The 26,598-nt window shown below is 36.1% G+C and overlaps 1 protein-coding gene across 1 annotated transcript; it reads right to left on the bottom strand.

The window, feature by feature from the left end:
- Positions 1 to 18,812: 18,812 nt before the first annotated feature.
- LOC140161696 (sulfotransferase 1C3-like) lies at positions 18,813 to 24,899 on the bottom strand. Its single transcript, XM_072184997.1, has 5 exons — positions 24,837 to 24,899; positions 21,155 to 21,389; positions 20,285 to 20,379; positions 19,733 to 19,976; positions 18,813 to 18,919 (listed from the first exon to the last, which is right to left on the bottom strand). The coding sequence occupies exons 1-5, from the start codon at positions 24,897 to 24,899 to the stop codon at positions 18,813 to 18,815; spliced, it is 744 nt and encodes a 247-aa protein (XP_072041098.1).
- Positions 24,900 to 26,598: the final 1,699 nt, after the last annotated feature.

Raw genomic sequence — 26,598 nt, 5'->3', positions numbered from 1 at the left:
GCATGTGTATTTTAAATCTCCCACCCCATTTCATATAGTACAAGAAAGCCATTGAACAGTGAAGCGATTCGTTCGAGCATATCGACAGACCAATCCCTCGCCTTTGTTGATAAACAATGATGTCAAGTGGTCTATAGATACGATCTGTAATATTTTTGAAAGGCAGAGGAACGGTAGCTGCAAAACATGGTGACATGAAATCTCAGATATAATAACCAGGCCGTTGCAACTCATATACTAGCGCAGTACAAAAAGGTGGCAACAGCGTCGGCTTCCCATGTGTATTACCCTGCACTGACATGGCGTCCGATGGCGTCGCCAAATTGATTCACGGGCGGGGCACACCGACATCGCCTGGCTAATAATTACTTGGTACACGCAGAGATACTAAAATAAATACCCGGGATCGATACACGTGAATGTACTATGCACGATTTTGATATTCAGACGAAAATCTTTGGATACCGGTAGAAAATGATGAATATCTCCCGTAAATGATTTCGTCTGAAGAATCCAGATGTGGTTCCTTGCACTTGAATATACGTGTTGAACATATATGATAGTCGTTAGCTAGCGTATTGAAAAAGAAGCTTGCGTCTTGAACTCAAAAAACTCACCAAAATCTGATTTTACATTGCGTTGGTCCTGCATGGACTACAGCGTGTAGTACAGCTGCACTCACTACTCCCGTGGCAGTATAAAAGTCGATGACCATTGACCTCAATGGGGTATACAAGCTTACTCACGCACACTCAAGATCAATTACCCGGCTATTGTGAGTAGCCTTAGTCATGTCCATCGACTAATTATGCGTCTCAAAGATCGGAACAAAATGGCCATGCGTGGCTGTGGATTCAACCTACCATGGCGATTTCTGCCATGAAGATATCGGGGCGATGACACTGTGCGGGCCATATTGGAAAAGTAAAGAAAAATGCTGCCGCCACCACGATAGTACTAAAAGCTACCTAAAATATGCGTAGTGCTGTGGAGACTTACGTTAACATGACGATTCATGATGCTAATTAAAGAAAAATGCTGCTGTCACCTACGTCCACATGTTCCAAGTGTGACGTCGCTGTCCTCACGTCGACGAACGGAGTTTTAAGTCCATCGCACTACGTGCTCTATATACTTAGTCATGTAATAACTGGAAGAACTCCATGATAGGCATGCATTTTGTTGACAGTATCAATTAATTAATATATGCTTTATAGCTAATAGAAACATGGTAAGGGAGTATATGACCGTACAGTTAGGGACTGTGCAATAATTATTAGCCCGGGGGGATAAAATTCCCAAAACGGCTCGTCAAAAATCTCTTCCCCCACTCTCGGTCTGCCAAAAATTCTTTGCCCCCACCCTTGCGCATGCCAAATTTTTGGGATCCCAATTAGCAAACCTTAAATTGTCTAGATACATGTTGCGAGCGCAGCGAGCGGGAAAATATGCATATTTAAGATTTCTCGTGAAAATAATTTGTTCAAATAATATATAGGGTAATTGCATGCTTGCAGTACTACATTTAATAGCCAATGGCTTTATGCGGATGTAGCAATCCGTCATGAAGAGATCATTTGACATTTAAGAACTTCCACATTTATATTTCGAGATGTTTCTCAAAGATCGAGGTTTAAAATAGCAACTTTCAAGTCACACAGCGTCATCACCAGGTAAATAGTTATTTTTTTAATGCGGAAACTAATCAATAAGATATGCCCTGCAGCGAATCGCGTGGGTCTGTTTACAAAATAAGCTGAATTTATACTCCATCGATGAGCGACGAGCGATTGGTATTTGACCAATAAGGTAGCTCGCTTTTCCTAAACGCAACAAGAGGAGTCAAATCTTTTAGCTAAAAACCAATCGCTATCGCTCAGTGATGTTTTTTATAACATTCAGCCGAAGCCAGCCTAAGCCCAATAGTGCTCAGACGCTACTAAATTCAAGGGGTGCCATCCGGATATGATGGGACAGGGATATGGGAAGAGGTCCGATTTTAGATGCAGGAGGAAAACCGGAGCACTGGGAGAAAAACCTGCGAGGACGAGCATGGCAACCAAACTCACATGTGGCACCGCGGGGAATTGAACCCCGGCCACAGCGGTGAGAAACGAGTGAGAAGACCACTACACCAACCCGCCCTAAATTCAGGAACTATTGGATTCGTCCTATTATCACGGGGATCTGCGATGAAGTTATCGGTATGGTGTCAATGTGGGTCATTTATTGTAGTTATAATTAATCATATTTCCCTGGTTATTTGATTTCATTGCTAAAAAGAAAACCGCACTATTTTTTTTTTACCTTGATCACAATACAGTTCATCTGTGCCATCTTTGCAAGATTTTTGACCATCACATACGAACTTCTCATCCAATCTGACCTTTCCCATTTGACAATAAAAGCCAGGCAACTCATCTTAAAATTACAAGAGAATACAGACAATAAATAAAAACAAAATCCGTGTTTCTTTTTTCTTATCTCTTATCTATGCTAGTGCAACTGGACATAGTTAGTCTTCTCCTTATCCTTCTTCTCGCGCTTGCTTCTCTCTACTCTAGGTCAACAACTACAGTAGCCTCAGATTTCACACCACCAAATGAAGACCTGAGCGCAAGAAGACCGTAAGTCCACTTGGGCCCTCAACATGTATACACTAAAGTTGCGTATAGTTTCGTATAGTTTGGAAATGTTTTATACATGTTCAGGGGCCAAAACAAATCTTTCACAACCTTTCATGATATTTTCACCCCGGAACATGTATTAAACATTATAAAGCCCTAAGAAACTATATGTAACTTTAGTGTATACATGTTGAGGGGCAAAGTGGACTTACGGTCTTCTTGCGCTCAAGTCTTCAAATTGAACTAGGGTTTAGTACCCTTAATTTACTGCCTGTTTCAAAAAACAGTGAACGACATTAATTAAGCATTAAAATAAGCAGAAATTTGCATGATTTTGGCTAATTTGGATTGGTTATAATTAGTAATATTAACTCCTGCTTATCCTGGAAGTGTACCACAGATGGCAGAATTGCAAATTCTAAATTTTTATACTTTAGACCAATAATTTAGCAGTTATGAGGCCCAAAAGTTTCCATAATTCCAGGGTTAAGACCAAATTTAAAACAGAAATAGGAATTTTGATTTCGTATTGTCGTGTATAATGCCATCCTTGGGATGTCAGTCAACCCAAATGTGTTTTTGTTAAAAAAAACAAATTTCAAACATATATAATAATGTGTTAACGGTGAAACCTAATGGTATTTTAAAACTATACCGTAAAATTAATTTTATTTCACTTCAATCTTCAAATCTGTTTCTCATTTCTCTTTCCATACATGCCAGCATGCTTATATAGCCTTTTTAGCCTGGCTTGAGCATTTTGTTTGAGCCTGGTCCCATCAGGACCCAAGTGTGTCTCCACACGGAGCGACCGTTTAAACAAACAAACAAACAAACAAACAAACAAACAAACAAACAAACAAACAAACAAACAAAAAATCAATGATGTTGTTTAGAACAAATGATACGCTTCAGCAAACATTTCTGCATGTACACATTGGGCTATTCCATTTAAAATTCACGCTACCCCTGTGTAAGATTTTGGAAATATCTTCCACATAAGGATTATGAATTTCAAATGGAATTGACATATTAGCAGTTCCATTTGAAACTCACGCTCCCTCAAGGGAAGATTCAGGTTGAATCTCAGAGGGTATAATGAAATTTAAATGGAGCTACCTAATATGCTCATTCCATTTGAAATTCATACTCCCCCTGTGGCAGATATTTCCACCGGGCATAGAATTAGTGGTTGTTCAAACATAACTGACATTCCTCCTCCATGGGGGTAAAACAAGTATTAATAAGCATACGTGTTTTTTTTATATCAACGTTAAGACATAGGCCTACCTTGTATAATTCTTTCAATTTGAATCGAAATGCCATCTACAATTGGATGGATATCGAAAAGCAATTGGGCATTATCTTCAATAAGTTCATGATCTTCATTGGTCTGCTCGGGTTTTGTTTTGAACCATATCCACATCTGTGACACACCCACTGATATGCTTTGATTACAGCAAAACTCAACATCTCGACTGGCTATTTCTGCAAGGTAGGAATGGAGTAAAAAGCTGGATCCACTCCCGAATTTTAACGACACGCCAAACGTAATGCTGAATTTGATGGAAGATACAAGATACGTTCCGGTATCTAAGGATGTTATTATCCATTTCGCATCTGCAATCGTTGTCCTAGGAAATAGGTGTGTAGTCAAATTTTGCACAGCACTTGTTGGCATTGTTGAGATTTTTGTGTCGGCATAAGCTAGAAAATGCAAACATTTAACGCAGAAGTTATTTTGGCCCTGATGTTCAGTGTCACGTCACATATGTGATGCGATCAAGCAAAATCAGTCGGAACTCAGTAATATTGATTTTGAGATATAGCCAAATAAAGGAAATAGTTCTTTTTGTTACCTCTTGTTTTGGAAAGTCTTTAATTGCTCATATCTTTGGAATTGGTTGTTCGATTTCAATGGGGCTTTCTGCAAAATCCAGCTTTGTAAATGTTTGTTACTAGCTTATAAGAAACTTAAAATTTAATATTTCCGAGTTCCGACTGATTTTGCTTGATCGCATCAAATGTGTATCGGGCGAAATAAAGAATCATCCAGCTGACATGCTCGAAAAATTACCTAACCGAGACGAATATGTGCACAGCTTGCGCAAGTGTGCCAAAATAATATTATAAATATAGATTTCGCGCATCTTACATTAATAGAAAATGGTTGAAAGATAATGTTTTCTTTGCCAGGAAAACATTGCAAGGTTTTGGCACTGGCACTGGTAAATTGCGAGGAGAGAAATTATGGGCAATTATACACGGGAGGCGGGATCATATTAACACGCATTCCTGGGGGATTGTATTGGCTGGGAAGAGTATCTTCCGAGCCAAAACGATCTTCCGTGATGCGTATCTATAATAGAAAGTGCATATCCTGCACTCGAATCCGTATCCGGGAAATGAATGCGTAGTGAGCTTGTTTCTTTTAAATACGTTACTGTGCGTGTGCACGGTTGTTTGTTGTAATGTAAAACTGTGTCATTTTAAAGTTGAACAATGGTGGCGTTATTTATCCTAAATCTTGTTTGTTTCTTTACAAGGGGTAGAAACTTGTATAAGGGAATTTGAACATCAGAAAAATACTAACAAATGGCAAGGAAAGTTTTAAAAATACTTTTTATCATGAATTCTAAGGAATAAGTCATATTATTTGGTTAATTTACATATGTAAATAGCGCCCTCAATTGGCACACACATGTACAGTTTATAGAATAAAAATTACCACAACAAAGAAGAAAAAAGGAATAATTTGATCTTAAAAGTAGCTTTAAAATAACTATATGTGTATTTTTGTGTGATAGCTGTTGGTATCGTCCGGGTCTAGACTTGAACACCGGGCTTGAACATTACATGTTTTTTGATAGAAAAATTAATAAAAGATCACATCAAACAACCGTGTGTGCGTGTAGGGCTTTTTTTCCTCGCAATTTGCCGGTGCCAGTGCCAAAACGAGCAGCCTTGAAGCCTTAAATTTGGTCAAATGTTATAAACCATAATCTGCTACACAAAACATAAGCATACAACACGCGTGATCGTGTCTTTCATGCAGAGTTATCATATGGTGTAAAATCGGATAATGGATAATTTGCATAACTGGTAAATTCAAACTTATGGCCAGTATGTTGATTCTTTATAACTTTGGTTTGAACTGATTCAAACCACCAACAGAAGTGCTTCAACTTACCACACTGTGTTTCATCAGACCCATGAAAGCAATGACGGAAAGAATCACAAACTTGATGTGAAAATAAACATACACGTCCGTTTATAACGTCTTCACATTGAAAATCACCTCCATAAGTATCTAGCATAAAGGCAAAAAAGAAATACAAAGGAAGATGAAGAAGATTATGAATATAATGATGAAGATGATGATTACAGGTAGTCCCAAAAAGATCGTAACAACAACAGTGAAAAGTGCTGTAACGTTTTAATTTTAATTTTATATTAAAGTATATATTTTGGAAAGGAAATTAGTCAATGAATCTAAAAAAAAAAAAACATTTTGAGGAAACGCAGAAAAACACCGATTGAAGTTTTATATTAAAGCTTGATTATTTTTTTTTACGGAATAGTGTTTATAATATAGTTAAACCACATAATGTTTCATATTGTTTCTAAAATTATCCGCCATTTGAGTGTTAAGTTATTATTGGGACATACTAATCAACTGCGTGGTCGTCGTAATGATGGTGATGAAGGTATTGATGATGATGGTGCACACATTTGTTGATGTAATGTATAAGTGTGTCATTTTTAAGTAAAGTGGAAAAATGATGGCGCTATTTATCTTAAATCTTGTTTGTATCTTTTCAAGAGGTAGACACTGATGTATAATGGTATTGGAATATCAGAAAAAAATTCTATAACAAATGGCAAGGAAATTTTCAACAAAAAAAACCCAACCTTTTTGTCATGAAATGTAAGGAATAAGTCATATTATTTGGTTACTTTAAATTAAACATAATTATAATTATGTAAAAAGATGAATAATTTGATATAGAAGCGAAAATCTATCTTTAATTTTGCTTTAAAATCTATGTGTATTTGTATGATAGCTGTTTATATTGTCCTGGTGTAGAATTGAATATTATAACAATGACAAATAATTAAACATGTAATGAGTTTTACCGGGCATCATTGGTGCTCTTCTAATGGACACCAAGAACCCGTTCTCAATCGTCTCATGCTGGAATATGCTATAGCGGTTCAATGCAATAACAAACGATATCCACATGCTACGACCAGAAATCCCAACTGCTTTTGGATAATTGTCACGTATGGGTGTGCCTATTTGTCCAGATATCCCATAAACGATGCTAGTAAATCCTGGAAATTTTCCATAGCCAACCCCTATGGTGTCCTCGTATGAGATGTTAGTTATTATAGGATGCACAATAAAGATGCCATCGTCGTTTGAAGAAATTATTTGATAGCACAAAGGAATCCCATCATCCATTAGGTCATTGGTAGAATAGACGTTCGGAAAGTTTGGTGATGAAATGCACAAGTTTTCATCTTGAGGAATAGTTGGTAACCCATAAAATTGACAGATATCTAAAGATGTGTAGGAGAAGTGAAAATGAGAAGAAAAAATGTTAGTTATTGGCACAAAGATTTAAAACATTGGCCGAAGGTCTCTTTCATAGGTTTTTACCCTCGCCAACCGGAGGCATTTCGCCCTAATTATATATATTAAACATATCTTCTTGATTTTGATTTAAACTTTTGATCCAAACACAAGGAATTAATTCTTACCTCGAAATTTTCAGATGGTACTCCATCTTTCATCAGCGAGTGAGTGACTGTATCAGAAGCGCTCAAAATTTTGTAATGATACCATATTTTGGTCAAAATATGATGTTTCGGGGCTAAAAGGGAACATACATTTGGAAATTTTGGGGGCCCTTGGCCCGGGCCCATCTGGCCCATTAGTAACTCCGGCCCTGCGTTTGTCGATACTGACAGTTTTTGGTTGGGGCACACAAAACGTGTCGCACATAGCCAGCTTTTTCAACTTTTCTTTTTTTCAAAAATTTGACTGTTAGTCACGGCTGCAATTAGAGCACGTCAGGTATTTAAGTACACCATTGGGTATTAAAATCGTGCAACAAGTAGAAATTTAAGGTTTGTTTATACCTACCAGCCCCTTTAGAACATGAACCCTTGAAAGAGAAACGTGGCATTCCTATGTCACAAACCCCCCTGCGTCGTAGTCCATCGATATGGCACCAAGCACCTTGTGGATGACCATTCGGGTTCCGGCAATAATTGTGATCTCCTATACCTTTGCTTTGATATCGAGTTCCATATTGAGATGACCATCTTTGGCAGGTATGACCAGAGGAAGTTACAGCAACAGCGCCTCTGTAGTCTCGACCCAATATATCGATGTAACATTCAGTATCATTCGGTGCTAATACTTCTGTTGTTTACAGTTAAACATTAAATTAATCAATTACAAAACGTAGACTACGAAAATTCTCACCCGAAGACGATACACACACAATATCTAGAAAAACCCCATATCCCCATTATATGACCTTAATCTTCCCTCAAATGGGATTACCTGCATATGTGATTCCATTTGAAATCTACAACCCTTGTTTTTTCCCCAAAAGACCTAGTTTTTTATGCTTTCCGGAAAAAATGTATATTTTCAATACAAAAGGTCAAGATTTTCAAACAATAGACGGCTTTTCCTCCCAGCTACATACACTTTAAGTTCATATCATCAGATTGATACAATTTACTTCGAGGACTGTTAAATGTCAAAAATATAAATATTTAATACTTTGCCATATGATTTTTTATTATATCGCGAATTTCAAAAAGCCAAAAGTAACTACCTCTTAAAGAATGACCAATATTGATGTCACATCATGTCCAGCGTACATTTAAATGAAAGCAACACAAGATCTGAAAGTTGCAGCAAAATCTTCTTTTATTCAATATACATGGAAGGAAACGTTTTGGGCTCTCATTGGATTATTCTTCCTGTTTCGTGAATTTGGCGGCGGTCAGAACATGTGATAATCAATATAAAAATGTGATATTCATTCATTCATTAAAGGTTTATTACACAATTGTCATAGCAGTATAAAACTGAAATGCAACAATTTTACAAAAGTACACATATATAAAAATATTAAAATACATAAGTATAAATGATAAAATACACATAAATACAGCAAAATCATTAAGAAAAGAACAAATTACATAGTTAAAACATCCACACATTCATTTTCACCCAATCACCCACATGTACATCACAACACACACCCCTACACCCCACATCCACTCATAAACTATCACTACCACAAGATCACACCCACTAACCTTACACACCACTTACTCAAAATCTTTCCCTACTCATGCACCAGTGACTACATACTCAAACTTCTTCTCGGCACACACATACTTTCATAAATGAATTACTTAGCATATTAAGATCATATTAAATGACAGAAACAGAAAATATATTGCACATAATAATGTTTATAAAATTTGGCGGAGATGTGAGAGAAACTGCAATAGCCTTGTAACATAATTAAAAAGCTAAACTAGGAGCTTTATCCCACATATTGGCCATGTACACCAGAGGGCTTTTCTGACAACGCAATGTTCTACACCTTGGTACCGACAATTGGTCAGAATTTCTTAAAACTCTGCCATGAATGGTGCTCTTCTTTGGCGGTACCCAACTATGGAAACGCTCAGATTTGAAAAGCGAGTTGAAAAACCTCAAACATTGTTGCTCACGTCTTTCATACATGGTTGGCAACTTACAAAGCTCAAGTGCCTCATCATAGGTTGTATACTGCTTGCCAACAATGATCCTACATGCTCTCTTCTGGATTCGTTCCAAAGCGGCACTTTCGTCGATGGTCAGCATACTCAGCTAATGGGCGTACGAACCCAGAAAAGATAGTAATAAGATCATCTGTTGGCAAGTTGAAGCGTTTGAGAAGTTTAAGCATATACAGTCTACCATTCGCTTTTTTTAGCACTTCAGTGACATGGTTACCCCATTTCAGATCAGAACTTACATGGACACCAAGTATTTTAGCAGCTGAAACAGACTGAAGGGGAACATTAGCAATCATAAGTGGTTGGTCAACCGGGTTGTTTCTCAGGAATGACACTTTCATAGAAGCACACTTTAAAGGGTTAAGCTTCATGTGGTTTTGCACCGCCCAATCCTGGAATTTGTCAAGATGAGTCTGCATGTTAGATGCACCATTGCGTGCTCTCGTCTCAACCAAAGTTAAATCATCGACATATTTCAATGTCGTAATGGAATTGTCCATAGCGGCATCATTAACCACGGTGACAAAACCAAGTGGGCCAATGCGTGTGCCTTGAGGCACACCACCTTTCAACTTAACCCAATCACTATTTTGACCACGGTACCGAACACTCTGTTCTCTACCATCAAGAAAACTGGCAATCCATGTCACTACTGAGGGACGTATACCAAGGGATATAAATTTATTGATGAGCACATTGCCCGGGCACATTGTGGTTTACTAAATCGAAAGCTTTGCTGAAATCAGTGATAACAACCGAGCTCAAGTGACCGGGTTTGTCAGAATTCACGATCAGAGTATCCATTACTTTCACCAGATAATGTGTGGTGGAAACACCTTTGCGGTTCCCGTATTGATTGGTGTCTATGGATATCTCTAAGTCCTCTAACAACCACTTTGCCATAAAACCCTCTGCAACTTTGGCAAAGTGGTCAATATGAAAATCTTACAAGTTCAATGGTTCCTGTAATTTTACCACTGAATGGGCAACTTGCCATTGTAGGCCATTTAGGACCTTGTTGGTGAAGAAAAAATATTGAAATCTTCATGTTTCAATTTGACATTACGTGAATAATGACCACTATTGATAATTAGGACACTTGTTATTGATTATCACATGTTTTGATGTAAATGTATGCAAATGCATGTGACAAAAAGAATAATCCAATAAGAGCTGAACAGATTTCATTGAATGGGAATTGAATACAGGGCACTAGGATTTTGCTGCACCATTCACATCTTGTATTACGTTCATTTAAGGGATGGGGTATGAACGTTTGGACAGTATTTATTGTGGGACATTAGAGCACATCAGACATATCGAATTGCATTCTGAATACAAAGAATGTCCTTCTGATATCAAATAATTTTGATTTTTTGAAATTCGCAATGTAATACACATTTTATGGCAAATCATTAAAAATTGATATTTTTGATATTTAACAGTGCTCGAAGTAAACTTTATAAATCTGATGATTTATACTTAAAGTGTATGTAAGTGGGATGAAAAGCCGACGATCAATTGAAAAATTTGACCTTTCGTATTGAAGATATGGATTTTTTTCCCAAAACACCAAAAAAAATTAGGGCTTTTTGGGAAAAAATCCATATCTTCAATATGAAAGGTCAACATTTTCAATTGATCGTCGGCTTTTCCTCCCAGCTACATACACTTTAAGAATATATCATTAGATTTATAAAATTTACTTCGAGGACTGTTATATATCAAAAATTTGAAAAATATCAATTTTTATAATTTGTCATAAAATTTGTATTATATCGTGATTTTCAAAAAAATGAACATTATTTGATATCAGATATACATGCTTCGTATTCAGAATGCAATTCGATACGTCTGAGGTGCTCTCATATCCCCTAAAAATACTGTCGAAACGCTCAAAACGCTCATTCCAGATCCCTTAAATGTACACTGCGGCATCACCATTGGGACCATTGCAACAAACAGGTGTCATAATGATAATATCATCAAATTTACGTATTTTAATACATAAATTTGATGATATTATAAAATTGAATTTCAAATTTACTACAAATTTTGCAATTCCAAAATTGTAATATGTTATCAAAAACAACATTTTGAAAATATTTGACGACGGAAAAAATATTCAACGATGGAAACGTTTACAATCTAATCACAAAGTTGAACAAAATAGACAATTTTCATGTTGTTCCGCCTTTGCATTCAAATGTATAGGATACTCGCTTTGTAGAAGGTCACTTCGAGACTTACTGTCTATAAACTGTTATGGCAGCGCGGAGGTTGTCACGTGCGAATTTATAAAAGCGTATTTATAAATATAACCGAAGTACACTGATATATAATCGTTTTGGAATAATGGTCATTCATTAGCGGGAGGTAATTACTTTTTGGTAGGTGTTTAGTTTTAGAATAAACATACACTGCATGACCAAAAGTATTGGAATAGCACTGAGAAAAGAAGAATTCTACAAACTGTAAGTTGAACATTCATCCAGTCGATTTCGTATTACGTACTACATGTACTAGATGGCAATATTCCTTTAAAAACCCTGAGCACTACCTGCCGATCTAACATTGCCTCTGATTGGTCAATTACATGATATCTTCACTTTAATCACCAATCAGAATGGAGCTTTGCAAATAATTCACCCCAATTTTTTGCGTGGTGAAATTATTCTAACAATGTTGCTGATTGGTCCAATTGATAATGAAAACTTCTTTTGGCCAATCGGCAGGTAGTTCTCATGGGGTTAATGGTATACAAAAATCGGGATTTATCAATTAGCTGTCACCTATGGTGCTTACAATGCAGGAAGAACGGAATCCATTTGAACACAGAGACGAAGAAACTGAAGTCCACACAATGTCCATTATGTCCATTACACAACATTACATGTGCCTTTAGAATGGTCGCAGAATGATGTAATTGGTTTGTGCAATACGATCAAGGAATTGACGTTAAAACACATTGTAATAATTTGTATAAGTGGTAAAATAGTCATATAATGAGCTTAAATTTGGTTAAAAACGTGCATTACGAAATATATGTGCATACCATTGGGGAATTGAATGGACCACCCCTCGTGGAATATTCATTCCCCTGGTATTTACAACTATAAAGATGATGTACCGTAAAAACTCGATAGTTAGCATACCGTATGTGCTTAATTTCGAGCGCTTTTAAATCATGCAAACATGAAGAGCCCCACCCACCAAAGTGTAAAGAGTTTTGAGCGAATCATCGATACACACAGTTATATAGGAACAAGTAAACCTGCAAATGTATGTCTCAACCCTATTAGCTCAGTTGGTAAAACGCCAGACTTTGTACACACTAATGTTTTCAAAAGCGCTTGATAGTAAACACATATGCCAACTATCGAGTTTTTACGGTTTATCAACATCTGACCTACCGCAAGTTTGTCCCCTATAGCATGAATTATCATCATCACCACACATCTCTCCGTTTTTACAAGATGTCAAGCAAGTTGCTGACCAAACATATGAGAACAGTTTAAATTAACAAAATAATAAGAAAATGGAGAGAACAACCAAATATAACCATACATTTTATATTCCAGTGATTAAATATCAAAGTACAATTATTCATTTCATATGAAAATTAAATCCTAATATTCATGGGCTCATAGCTTCTTTGTAGTATAGAAAACTTTCCTTATTCATAAATTCATAATTTACCCCTCGTAGAACTAAATCACCCGATTACTTTAGCGATTATCTTTTTGCGCCCATGCTAGTGACCAACACGAACACACATCCTTACCCTCGGAAATTAATTCCTGTTTTTTAAAATGAAAATTAATAGTAAGATATTTTAATGACTTTTTGTTTAAGTTGTAACGATAAATTGTATATATAAATTGTGCTTTTTTATGATATTCTCCCAAACTGGGAATATTTACGTAAATCTGGCGTCGCAGTTGGATTTCTTCAAATTTGTGTCATTTCAAATATGTATACTTTTATACAGGTTGTATCACAATGATTAGTACTCATCAGTTTAGAGTGATTGTGGACAAGACTACCACATCAAAATGCAAAATAGGAGCAACATTGTTTATATATGAATGTTATAAAGGTAATTAGCCTATACATCCAGGGCATTTCGAGATGATCCATATTGCATATTGAAGAAGCAGGTTTGTCAGTAAGACCAAAAACTGACGGGTACCAATCATATTTAGCAGTAATGTGGTCTAAGAGCTTCTAATCCAGGGCTGACACCAACGTTAATCTTAATGCCTTGATATACAATTGCGGTCAAATTTTTATTTGGTTTTGCCAAATATTATAAAATATTATTAGTAGGTCCTAACTAACTAACCTAACTGTCAGGTATTTTTTATAGTAACTTTAAGCTAAACTAATGAACGTAAATTCACTTAATTTTATTAAGCTCTGAATTTGGAGGAATCCACTTAGGTGAAAGTTGGGAATGTGTAAACATTACATATATGCCAAAAATAAGGTGTGAAAAAATAAAGAGGTACTTTACCTTCTGTCCCAATCTTTAAATAAAACAGGCAAACTGCACCCAGCAATAGCCGCATTTTATGAAGATGATAGGGATAAGCCTGTTTATTATTAAAATGTACTGAAACAAAACAGCAAAGAACAAACTAGCCACTTATTTCATGTCTGTAGGTGTTCCCGTGTAATCCAAATTGTGCTCTATGCAAGATTTGATATACCTTTACCTTATTACAGAATTACGCACTCAAAATATTAATTATCTCAGAAATCTACTTTATTACGCTATCTGCTTACAATGGGTCTTTTTATTTTTCTCTATTTGCAATTGAATACAAGTTTTTTGACTATATATTCTCTCCGATATTTGATTGACATGTTTATCCATTAGTGAGAGAAAACGTAAAATACTCCTTTTTCGAGGCGAGTGAAAAGAAAACTAAGAAAAGAAAAGAAAAGAAAAGAAAAGAAAAGAAAAGAAAAGAAAAGAAAAGAAAAGAAAAGAAAAGAAAAAAAAGGAAAAGAAAAGAAAAGAAAAGAAAAAAAAAAAAAAAAAAAAAAAAAAAAAAAAAAAAGAAAAGAAAAGAAAAGAAAAGGAAAGGAAAGGAAAGGAAAGGAAAAAGGAAAGGAAAAAAAAAAGAAAAAAGAAAAGAAAAGAAAAAAAAAGGAAGAAAAAAAAAGAAAACTTATTACAGAATAATTCGCACTCAAAATAATAATTATCTCAGAAATCTACTTTATTACGCTATCTGCTTACAACGGGTCTTTTATTCTTCTCTATTTGCAATTGAATACATGTTTTTGACTATATGTTCTCTCCGATATTTGATTGACATGTTTATCCAGTAGTGAAAAGAAAAGAAAAGAAAAGAAAAGAAAAGAAAAGAAAAGAAAAGAAAAGAAAAGAAAAAAAAAGAAAAGAAAAGAAAAAAAAAAAGAAAAGAAAAGAAAAAAAAAAAAGAAAAGAAAAGAAAAGAAAAGAAAAGAAAAGAAAAGAAAAGAAAAGAAAAGAAAAGAAAAGAAATGAAAAGAAAAGAAAAAGAAAAAGAAAGAAAAGAAAAAGAAAGAAAAAGAAATAAAAAGAAAGAAAAAGAAAGAAAAGAAAAAACAAGAAAAGAAACAAAAGATAAAACGTATAAAAAGAGAGATACAGAAAGACAAAAAGAAAGAGAGAGTGAGAGTTAGAGAGAGTTAGAGAGAGATAGTTACGAAAACTGGACGTTAATTGTACCATCTTATGAATTATTGATTAGCAACATTTCCCATAAAATTATGTCAGAGGTCAAAATGGAACAATAGAGAGGTTGCGATTTCCAAACGTAGACATCGGACGTACGTTGATCTATTCAAAACCACTCTCCTGTATCGAAGCGAGGTCACGTATTTAGCTATTTTTGGAAGATATTCCACGTGCGAAATCGACGTAAATACATCGTTGAAAATGCACAAAATTTGTCCATTTCACAATATGTTAAAGACAGTCAAGGATAATGAACATACGAAGGAAAGTCTAATTATTATTATGATTTTTTTTTTGTTATAAATCATTATAATAAAGGTACAGCGATGTGTTAAAAATGGACTAAATTTAAACGCAATATTCACACGCAGAGATTGTCTTTTGAAATGTGTGTGTGATACTTTGCGTATAAAAAATTACCTTGCGATTTGACATTTTGGACTCAACGTAGCATTAAAACGTACGTTCCACCATGGTTCCACGTGGAAATAGGCTGATTTTACCTCGAGTCTAGGTAAAGGAAACGTAGAGAACGAGTGTTTCTCTACGAATGTTATAATCAAAATATCATGTGTTTTTTGTACAGCTGAGGGGTGGTGCAATAACTTTGTGTATCCCCGAGGTGGTGAAGTATTATAGGGGGTGGGGGGGGGTCAAAGATTGGTTGGCAGGTCAAAGGGGGGGGGGGGCAAGCATTTTTTGCAGGTCGAAAGTTGGGGGGGGGGGGGCAAGGAAAGTTTGGCTCAGATATTTTAGGAACATTAGGAACACGTTCAAATATGCACAATTCCTGATCGGTTATTTATTTATTTATTTATGTATTTATTTATTTATTTATTTATTTATTTATTTATTTATTTATTTATTTATGTATTTATTTATTTATTTATTTATTTATTTATTTACACACAAATTCAAAGTATAGATCTCTGGTAAGGCAACGGTTCACTCGCACCTATAAGATTAGTATTTTTGAAAAGAGCTGTATTGTATTCAATCTATGTTTGCAGACATACACAGGTGATTAGTGCAATCTGCTTGTGTTGGCATGGTTGGGCGATCTATTCAAACATTGTATTCATCTATTGCGATTATTACGTCACTTCTTAACTTATAGAGGCCCTGCATTCTTTTATTGATTGGCTCCAAACAAAGGATTTGAACCGGTGTCCTTCACCGTAGTTATGGCGGAGTACAGTTCAACAAAAGCATGATTGCAATCTACCACGACATTTCGGCTAACACACATAAGAAATGCACTACGATAAAATAGGTTGATGAAAACAGTGCAACAGAGCATTAATGCCCAAAATTGAAAAGCTGTATAATTTATAAACAATATACACTACACATAAAAAATACTACTACAAGGGATTTTCAACATATAAGAATCCAAACAATCAAGTACCAACATGCACAGTTTTGTCCTTATGTCACTTTTGGGTTTATAACAAAATGTTTTCAAGCCTCTATCGTGATTGGCAGCTGCATAAGACATCTTTTTGACAGCTGATAATGCCCATCTATTCACCAAGTGGCTATTAACTGATGAGTACTGTCATTATGCTAATATGAAATCACTGTTTATCAACAAAGGCGAGGGACTCGTCTGTCGATATGCTCAAACAAACCGCTACACTGTTCAATGGCTTTTTTGTACTATATGAAATATGGTGGGCGATTTGAAATGCACGTGCCCTGAGCAAACTACGATGCGTACGCACACTGCAGGGCAAAGAACAATGGAAATTGTCATAATTCGCGCGCATACTGCCGGGCAATGACGTCACATGTCAAATGGTCTATACCCGATCAATGTTGGAGTTGCCTATAGCCTATATGTTTAAAATTCAATATGGCTACCGAACTGTTGTCATGTGGTCCAGTGGATTAGTGCGCTGGACTTCTGTATTCTGTATGTAGCAGCGGCGTGGGTTCGAGGCCCACCTGTGCCGAACTGAAATTCCATTTTTTTACAAATTTAATATTAGGGAAATGAGACTGGGCGAATTTATGTATGACGTAGAGAGGATTAAGATCCCTTTATTGACCCCTGACCCCACCGACTACCCGGGCTGATTTCATGCAAAACAAATCACCAGATGACTGACTATAGGACATAGCGCCACAACACGAGCGTTGGTAAAGTATGTGGCTTCACTGCAATACATAGCTACGTAAAAACGTACGTAAAAACGTACGTGTTAACGTACGTCCTACGTCTACGTTTGGAAAATCGCAATCTCTCTAATATCTAATTCAAAGCTTGAGTCCGTTGGATGTAAGGTAGATATGAGGATATTTTGGAAATTAGGAAATGCACTAAACCCCATATTTTATACAGATTAACTGAGTAGAGCAAAGTACACTGATCAATATGCCTCAAAATTAACATTTATGCAAATAGCTCATTAATCATGCAAATGCAATTCATTTGATCATAATAACACATTATCCAAGTTTTAATGGAAAATAATAGTACCCTGAACATTGATTACTGATAAAGAAAAAAAAATATAAACCGTATGTCCGATTTATTTCAAACGAAAGGCATATTGATAAGCGTACTTTACTCGACTCATTAATGTATTTCAAACATACTCAGATCATTTCCTTATTTCCAGAAATAGGCTCATATTCCACCTTAAATTGATAATTGCTGAAACGATTGCTATTGTTTGGACCAATTTAAGGAAATTCATTTATTATTTACTTGTTTACAATTTAAAAAGAAATCGCTCATTTATATCCCTTGCCGGTGAGAGTTATAAAAGTGTTAAACAATGTTTCAACAATACTGGTATATACTGAGCTTGGTTTTAAAGAAAATACCATTAATGAGTATAGAATCTTTCACGCGGATATTTTTAAAAAATTCAACAGTAAATAATTTTACCAAGAATCGGACTTAAACGATATACCTTATCATTGGCATAGACCTGATCAATCCTTAGAAACAATACTTCATATCCTTGATAGATAGATACATAAATATCTAAAAAGCAACTCCGTATATAATTCGCCTATGGTGTTATATTTTCAGAGTCTTCATCACAAGTAAATCAGAGGAAGGTAATAATAACCAGTCATCTCGGCTGCATTGGTTTTAGAGTGCACTGAATAAAGTATACCTACACAACCACTACAATATCATAAGCAGTTATAAGCAGCATAAGCAATTGAACTTGAGTTTTTTGTTTCCTTTATTTTATTGGCAGCACAATGGATATTTTTACGAAAAGCACTTATGCTTCCGTCATACTTTCCTGCCGCTTGCCGCTTTCAGAGTTCAATTTGTAGAGTTGAAATCACTGCTATGTTATACGGTATACTGTAAGAATATTGTTGACCGAACTCTTGAAATAAAGCTGAATAAGTTTTATTGTCTGTAAAATATTGCATCTGCCATGCTGCGGATGAGCCTACTCAAATGCCCCACCGAATACACAGTGGTAATGTTTGGAGTGCGTTCTAAGTGCACAATCTGTAAAGTTGACATTCACAGGGATACTAGTGGAGGGTACATATAGATTATGTCATGAAAAGGACATTTATATTTGTTAATATTAACCTGTCTCAAAATCTACATGTAACCTTTTTTGGGACACCCGGTATATATGGGGTACAGGGTCTTGGGTCTAGTACTCAAATACAAGTCCACTTCCAGCAAGTTTTTCTTGCATAAAAACGTCAAAGGCTTCGTTCTGTGCCACAGTGAAATGATTTCTCCAGTCGCCTACTTTACCTGTGTTATATAAAGAAAGAAGAAATAACATTCAAGATTTAGCCTACTTACACTAGTGGAAAATTGAAAACGAGATTTTTTTTCAAAGCGATGAGAATTGGTCAAAACTAAGATAATTGAACATCTTCTCATTTCTATGAAACGTTCTCATCCAAATGAATGAGAAATATTAACGTGTCAACCACCTGTCACAAGTGGTGATTTGTTTCATTTAAAACAATGTGACAGGTGGTTGACACTTAAATTTCTCATTCATTTGGATGAGAAAGTTTCATATAAATAAAAAAAAATCAAATTCTCATACTTTTTTCAAATTCTCATCGCTTTGAAAGAATTCCCATTGCAAATTTTTACTGGTGTATATAGCACGCACATCAGAATGACGGTGGAAGCTTGATCAGAATGACGGTTGAAACTTGTATTTTGCGGCCAAAGTTAGAATTTTCGTAGTAGATCAGAGCCTAGTTAATTAGCATATCAGGATGGTTGTTGAAACCTTTGCGCCTAAAATTATTATCTATCTCCATCTGATAGGATTAATAAAAGAGAGAAAAGTGAAATCCTATCTTTGCCAGAGACCCTGACCAGGCTAAAGATGAAACCCAGTTCCCGGGCATTGATGCTACAGCAAATAGTTAACCAAGGAAATGTAACTCACGATGTTGAAGTGGACCGGGGTTATGCTAGGAGTTCGAAAAGCAGTCTAGATATCGGTTTACAGATATCGATATGAGATATAGGCCCTGACACTTCTCCCCTGAAATATTCAGAAAGAGTGCTATTATAACAGAATTTTAAATTATTGTAACAAACCTTTCCTCATAAACGGAGACTTCTCTTGCTTAGGTTCTTCAACGGTTACACCGTCCTTAGAATCCAAGTCCTTCTTTCGTTGATCCTGTGGCATACGAACAGTTTTTAAAATTGTATCTGGGTTGGTCATTGGATTTTTCTGCATGCTTGCAAAGGAACAGTGATCAACAATACCGTTGATGACGTCATCAAATAATGTATAAATCAAAAACTTGGCTACGTCCTCAACGACTGATTTTAGATCCTGTCCATGAAACAAAACAATGAAGAATTTTGATTAAATAATTTATTAGAATATGCAGTAAGTTTGGACGAAACAAAACAAAATTTGTTTCAATTACTACGTTATTTAGCTTTCTATCGCAAAAGAGTTCGACAAGACTTTAGAATAACTGTTGCCATCCCGCGAGGGTATAGTGTTAGGGATATGGTTATATTTTATAGTTGGGAATAAGATTAGTGCTAGTTGGTGTGGTTATCCATGAGTACGATAAAGCTTACGATAAACTTATGGTTGGGGTTGCACGAATGATGTTATTAATACATTGTTACCTTTTTCATTTCTTCAAATTTCACAAAGAGAACATTAGACTCATGTCGTAGATTCCAATAGAACAGATAATGCTCCCACCACGGTCCATAGGTAACTGCGAAGGACGAAAAGTAACTGCATGCATGAAGCGACAATATAATTATGCTTATTTTATTTTTGAGTTGCATTTTTTTTATGGATTTATGGATGGATTATGAAAAGTATTATTAGTAGTATTATTATGTTGTTTGTAAAAAATGCGTAGATACACTGAAAGGTCATTTTGATGTTAATCACGGTACTGGTAATTCTTTATTTGTTGATTAAGAGTTAAATTGGGTTGTTTGCTTTTATTTTTGTTATCTTTCCCTAAGAAGAGCAGTTTATCTGCTCGAAACGTTGGTTGTTTTTTGTCTATTTAGTTTTGTTTGTTTACTATGTGCACAGTGATTTTCATCACTTCCAGTGTACTTTTGTAATGTTTTCCTGGCACTTCTGTGGGCTCTGGAATTGGCCATTTTTGACCATCAAACTCTGCCTGTTTTTGTGCCTACATTGGTTGTTTGGGTTCTTGTGTCTATTTATGTGCACAGTGATTTTTGTCATCACTTGTTCAAGTGTACTATTGTATTCCCATTGATCCTTTTTGTGTTTGCACGTTTCGCACTTCTGTTGGCCTTGAAAATACCCCACATTTGCTGTTTTGTCAAGTTGGTGTATCTTGCTCTTTTATTCTTTCCAGTTGTTCATATTCAAGGTATCCGCTTGTATCATTTATTGATCCTTGATGTGTTTTGTGTCCTCGTCCGTTGGATTCACCATTACCCACTTTTTTGTATGTGGTAAAGTTAGGATTAGGGTAAGAATTTGGATTACTATTATATACCTACTTTTCCCCGCAAAGAAATCCTCAAAGAACTCATTCCGCGACTTCGGTGTAGGCAAGTTTGGAACCATAATATGAAAATAGTAATAAGATACACACATATCCTTAGGATTCCTGGCAACGTATACTATCCTTGCCTTCTTCTTGAAGACGTCTGGTGGTAGTAGATGCCCTGACAGGTGAGATTTGATGGTCCTTGGGGACTTCATTTTATCGACGATTTCGTATGTTTCAGGAATCTGTTATAGAGAGTATAAAAAGGCTGCGCTAAATACTGTCTTAACATTTAACCCCAATGACACTACTGTCATTTCAAATATTGAGTTTTAGTTTTGATTTTGGTTTTGGTCACGTGGTTTCCTATTATCCTGTCTAAGCTCTTGAGTGACTTCATTATCGATTGCTAACGATATCTTCGTCTGTACCCTTTGTGAGAAACTCAAAATTGGTAGCAAGCCGTTTCGGTTTTTAAGTTAGTTTGTTATGTAATCGGAAATCAGGTTTGAAGTTACCTTGATCAAATTATACAAAAGAAGTTTTTAAATTTCGCAGTGCAATAAGCACGAGCAGAGACGTCGCACAAGCTAATCTACATTTAAGAGCGTGATTTAGTTTCACTGTGAAAAAATACCAACCATCGAATATTTCCACCGATATAACAAAATAATACCCTGAGAATAGACACTTCAGTGGTATATACACTATTTATATGTATATCGCATGCATACGATCGATATATGAAGAGCTTTGTTGCAAAACCCCTTACATCCACTTTTGACTTTTTGAGAAAAACAGCTTTTTTTTAATTGTGCAAGTATTACTTGTTCGATTTGATTCAATTTGGGGTTGGATAAAGTGTTGGGGCAAATTTCAAGCCTTCCTATTTATTTTATTATTTCTTTCATATCGCACCTTTTGTGGATGTAAGGGTTTTGCAACAAAATAAATTTACCCCTTTTCTAGAAACCACCTTTGCAATCAAATTTGAGCCCATTTGTTTGCACTACATTATGTAACTTGACTAATGCTTTGAAAATCAAAAAGAAAAATTGAAATATCTCATTTACTTTTTTAATTATGAATTTTTAAATAAATTCGGGAAAATGGCATTTTTTGGGTATTTCCGAAGCTACACCTTTTGTTAATTAAAATGATTTTTTCTAACATAGTGACCCAAAAAACAGTTCCTTTTGGTTTTAATAGGTAAAGAACATCCCAGGCTACCATTATACATCAAAAAAATTAAAACAAAACAATTCTATATTCATTTTAAGTTCAGATTTCCGGAAATTCCCTAAGATTTCCCAAACGGGAACTCCGGAAGGGAAGGTAGTATGAAGGTCAAACAACCACCAAAATGTGTATCTTTACCCATACTATAATATTATGCCAATAACCCAATTTCGCCAAAAGTGGACGTAAGGGGTTTTGAAACAAAGCTCTTCATATACTGCGCCAAGAAAGTATCCTTACACTAGTACTTGAAAAAATAATCACAATTTCAACACTGAACCATATTGGGGTACATTTGTTTTTGTAATAGATGCACTATCTAATCTTGCACATTATGACACCGCATTGAATCCAATGTGACCTCAAGAAGTAAAGTTACAAGCAATTTGCTGAATGGTATAGTTTACACACTTCTTATACACGGCAATTCAGCCAGGGGGATGAGACTGCATAGGGTTAAATGTCGGGACCTAGGTCACAATTTGAGAAGAGATGAGGTCCGACCAACGGCCATTTGCGGAAGTAAAAAGTCACGTCTATGACATGTACCATAGTCTGCCTATTATGATTAATATCCTGCATATTTAATGCCTCATGAGTTACCTGGTATAACTGATTTACTATAGAATAGTTCTTATACGATGTTTTAATATTTTATCATACATGTATTGATAAATTGTGGAGCAAATATTTATTAAATATCTTCCAGGGTCTATGGTAAGACCGATGTGCCTACTAAGCATGCCGGGAAATAAATTGACCTATGTCAATTCAGATCGTAGAGATGAGGTCCGACTTGTGTGAATCGTGACCTTTTTCAGTCGCAATTCCCGGAGATCTAAGTTCCCTGATTCAGCTGTTGATTTCTCACCGGCTGTTCTGTCTTTGGTCAGTGTGTCTTTACGGTGCAAAAAACTTATGCTCCACGCTCGGGATATGAAAGTTAAAAGCCTATTTGAAAACAAGAACCTTACTTCAAAAATGTCTGTGATTACAAAAAACCCGCGTTTTTTCATTAAAGATTCTCAATCATCTGGTTTTTAATGGGAAAGTAGCCAAATTGTCGCATGATTCAGAGGGGCTCGTCCGTTTTAATGAACACCGCCAATTAGCCTGTCGCTCTCTATTTTTCCCACGGACGGAACAAGAATATTCATACTTTTAGGTATCCGTAGATATAAAACTGGTAGTAATTGGATAAGAGAAAAGATATTATCAGCGGGGTTGGGGGGGGCACAGCGACGACGCCTGGGAAATAATTATTTTGTACAGGCCGGGAAACTAAATCACAATTTGATATTCAGACGATAAATCGTTGGATACCGGGATAGTAAATGATGTAATTTTTTTGTTTCTAAAGAAGTCAATTTCAAGGTTTGCACTTGAATATATGTGTTGAAAGAGTATGATAGTCGTTAGCTTGCGTATTGACAAAGAACCGTGCGTTTGGAACTCAAAAATCTGATTTATATGTGCAGAACAAAAAGAAAATGACAGCTGCCCTCATTCGTAAACACTCGGGTCACGAAAGATACACGGTACTATAGCGCAGCGTAGGCCACTGGTTGAGGCTGTCTAAAAGCAGTTGACGTACCATGCTCACTGACATTATACAGAGGTCATCCAATAGCCTTAGTCGGATGTCCCTCGGCCCATTATGCGTCTCAAAACTATTAAACAGGTCGGAACAAAATGGCCATGCGTGGCTGTGGATTCGATCTACCACCATGACGATTTCTGCCATGAAGATATCGGGGCGATACTAGTGGGCGGATTTATTTTTCTCTCACTAGTGGGTGAAGGATTTTTTTCAAAACTCCCTAGCCCCCCCAATAATATCTAATGGTGCGTCCCTAAAAGCTATACTATCGAGCTGGACAAACCCACCTGTGGCCACTAGAGTAGTCAATACCTGTGCATGCCGTGCGTGCAAGCGTGAAGAAGGGTCAATTATTATTATAATGGCACACACTAACTGCGCGCTTGGCTTGTCAATCATTTCTGACTGAAAGTGGGCCAAACCTTTCCATATGAAGACTGGACGCAACGTTCCCGGAACCACCGCTAGGTGGCAGCACACGACGAAAGCTTTGATGGAACACCTTAATTACTTTCATATGGAAAAAACAGGTAATGCTCTGAGATGCCCGAGATATCTATGATGTATCCACAATTTTGACATCGTAGCGCATGGAATGCCTTAGAATGGTTTCAAAATAAATATACGAAACAGCATAGATCTGGGCCAAAAAAGTGCATTTAATCGACAGATCTAATAGACCCGTGACGTCTGCGTGACGTCACGGGTCTATACATGCATGTACAGGTAACCGGGTATAGCCCCCTTCATCTGGCCAGACGCCACCAACGGCATCTAGTTCCGAAAAACTCTGGATAAATGTGAATAGAAAGAGGAAAAAGAGGAGAGAGAGACGGAAGTGGAAAAGGTTTACCATACCTGCCTTAGCATACGAAACAACAAATATATCCTCCGGTAGAGCTTCCCACGTTTCCATAGCTTTTAGCACCGACGGCTTACATAAGGTCAGGGGAAACAGTATTCTTTTATACTCATGTAGTTCCGATTCTACCCGATGGAACCCGTACTCGTCAAGAAGCTCTTTAACTGAAAAATATCACAAGCAAGTTATTATTGCCACATTTGGGCCCAAGGTCATACAAGCAATAAAATTGTAGATCACTTATCCGAAAAAGTACGTTAGCCAACGTTAGCCATTTGTGCAATCCCAGAATTCCAAGGTCAAAATTTATACAGGGCTCAAATTTCAAAATTCCAACATACTCCTCGGGTCATTATGATTCAGAAAAGTTTGACCTACCTACGGCTTGTCGTTCTGGAGTTATGAGCAAAAGTTCGAAGGTCAAAACAGAAAATCAAGAAAATGAATACGTTGCCCTAATGTAGGACATTTGGTTTCCTAGGAAACACATTAAGGCTACATGCTCTTTTTGGTTGAAATTTTTGGCGGGAAATAATCCCGCCAAAACATTAAAGTAATCTTTTCCCACAACTAAATATCATAGTCAGGAAATTAATGATGCATCTGGTAGCTTAGATCATAACTTTCATTGCACTTAGTTGCAATTATCCCAGAAAATTCTTGATTTGTTTTTACAGAGTCTTGAATTGTCGATGTTTTTGATCAAAAAACATCACTCGGTGTATTTTGAAACTCGAGGCATTAAGTCTTCTCAAATTAGCCCCAAATCATAATTTATTATATGCATGTGTAGCAAACACCAATGGGAATAATTGGACGTTGTTTGCGGAGCCTAAATTTGGTTTGATTTTATTTCACAATAATTCTAAGGTGAGAATTTTGACCTGACATTTACGTTTTGGATTTCAAATTTAAATTTATTGATATACATATTTTGAATAAATAAAGAGTACGCTTACCTTTCTGCAACACTTCCCGGTATCATTAAGCATCTGCTGATAACCAACATTTTAGCTGAAAACAGTCCCTTCCTATCATTTTTGAACAAAATATGGTTCAAAAGTCCGTACGCTGCGTGTATAAACTAGCACAGCGAGATAACGAACAGAGCTATTTACGGTGGGGTATCCATTGTAAGCTATTAGGGTAGGCCTATAGTATATCTTCCCGCAAGTGACAAGATCATGAAGATGTGTCAAGCAGGGCGGTATATTCAAACGCTATTGTCTGGATCATTGAGTATCGATTGAGCACGTATACATGCAGCACGGATGTGTGTGGTCCTCCCCAGGTTTTGACATAAATTACAAATGACGTCGTGAATGACCCAGCGTTTTCATTTTATTATTACTAAATTAATCGTCGTTTATCACGAGTGCTAAGAGTTGTACCAGTTCAATTCATCAAAATTAATTTGTATTAAATGAAAAACAAACAGACAAGCAGAGTCATATGTCTTTCTATGACCGTATTCCTACCAAAATCAAAATCAAAATGATTTTCAATACACTAGAAACGTGTTGATATGTATATCTTTGAAAATCGCCGAATGTTAACCACAGTCACAGTGGCACAGCATAGGCATCTTTAGCATTCAGTGAAATTGGCAGTGGTTCGAACCCCGGTGAAAATTTTAGTATTTTTTATTCTTTTTACTAATGCGCTGTGCCGTTTTACAAACACGCCCCTGAATGAAACTCATGGGCATGTACCCTTAACATAGGGCACAACGAATATAGGACTTATTTGGTAT

The sequence above is a fragment of the Amphiura filiformis genome, chromosome 10, assembly GCF_039555335.1.
Source record: "Amphiura filiformis chromosome 10, Afil_fr2py, whole genome shotgun sequence".
NCBI classification, from domain to species: Eukaryota; Metazoa; Echinodermata; class Ophiuroidea; order Amphilepidida; family Amphiuridae; genus Amphiura; species Amphiura filiformis.
The sequence above is the reverse complement of the archived record's forward strand: the minus strand, read 5'-3'. Positions and strand labels throughout refer to the sequence as shown.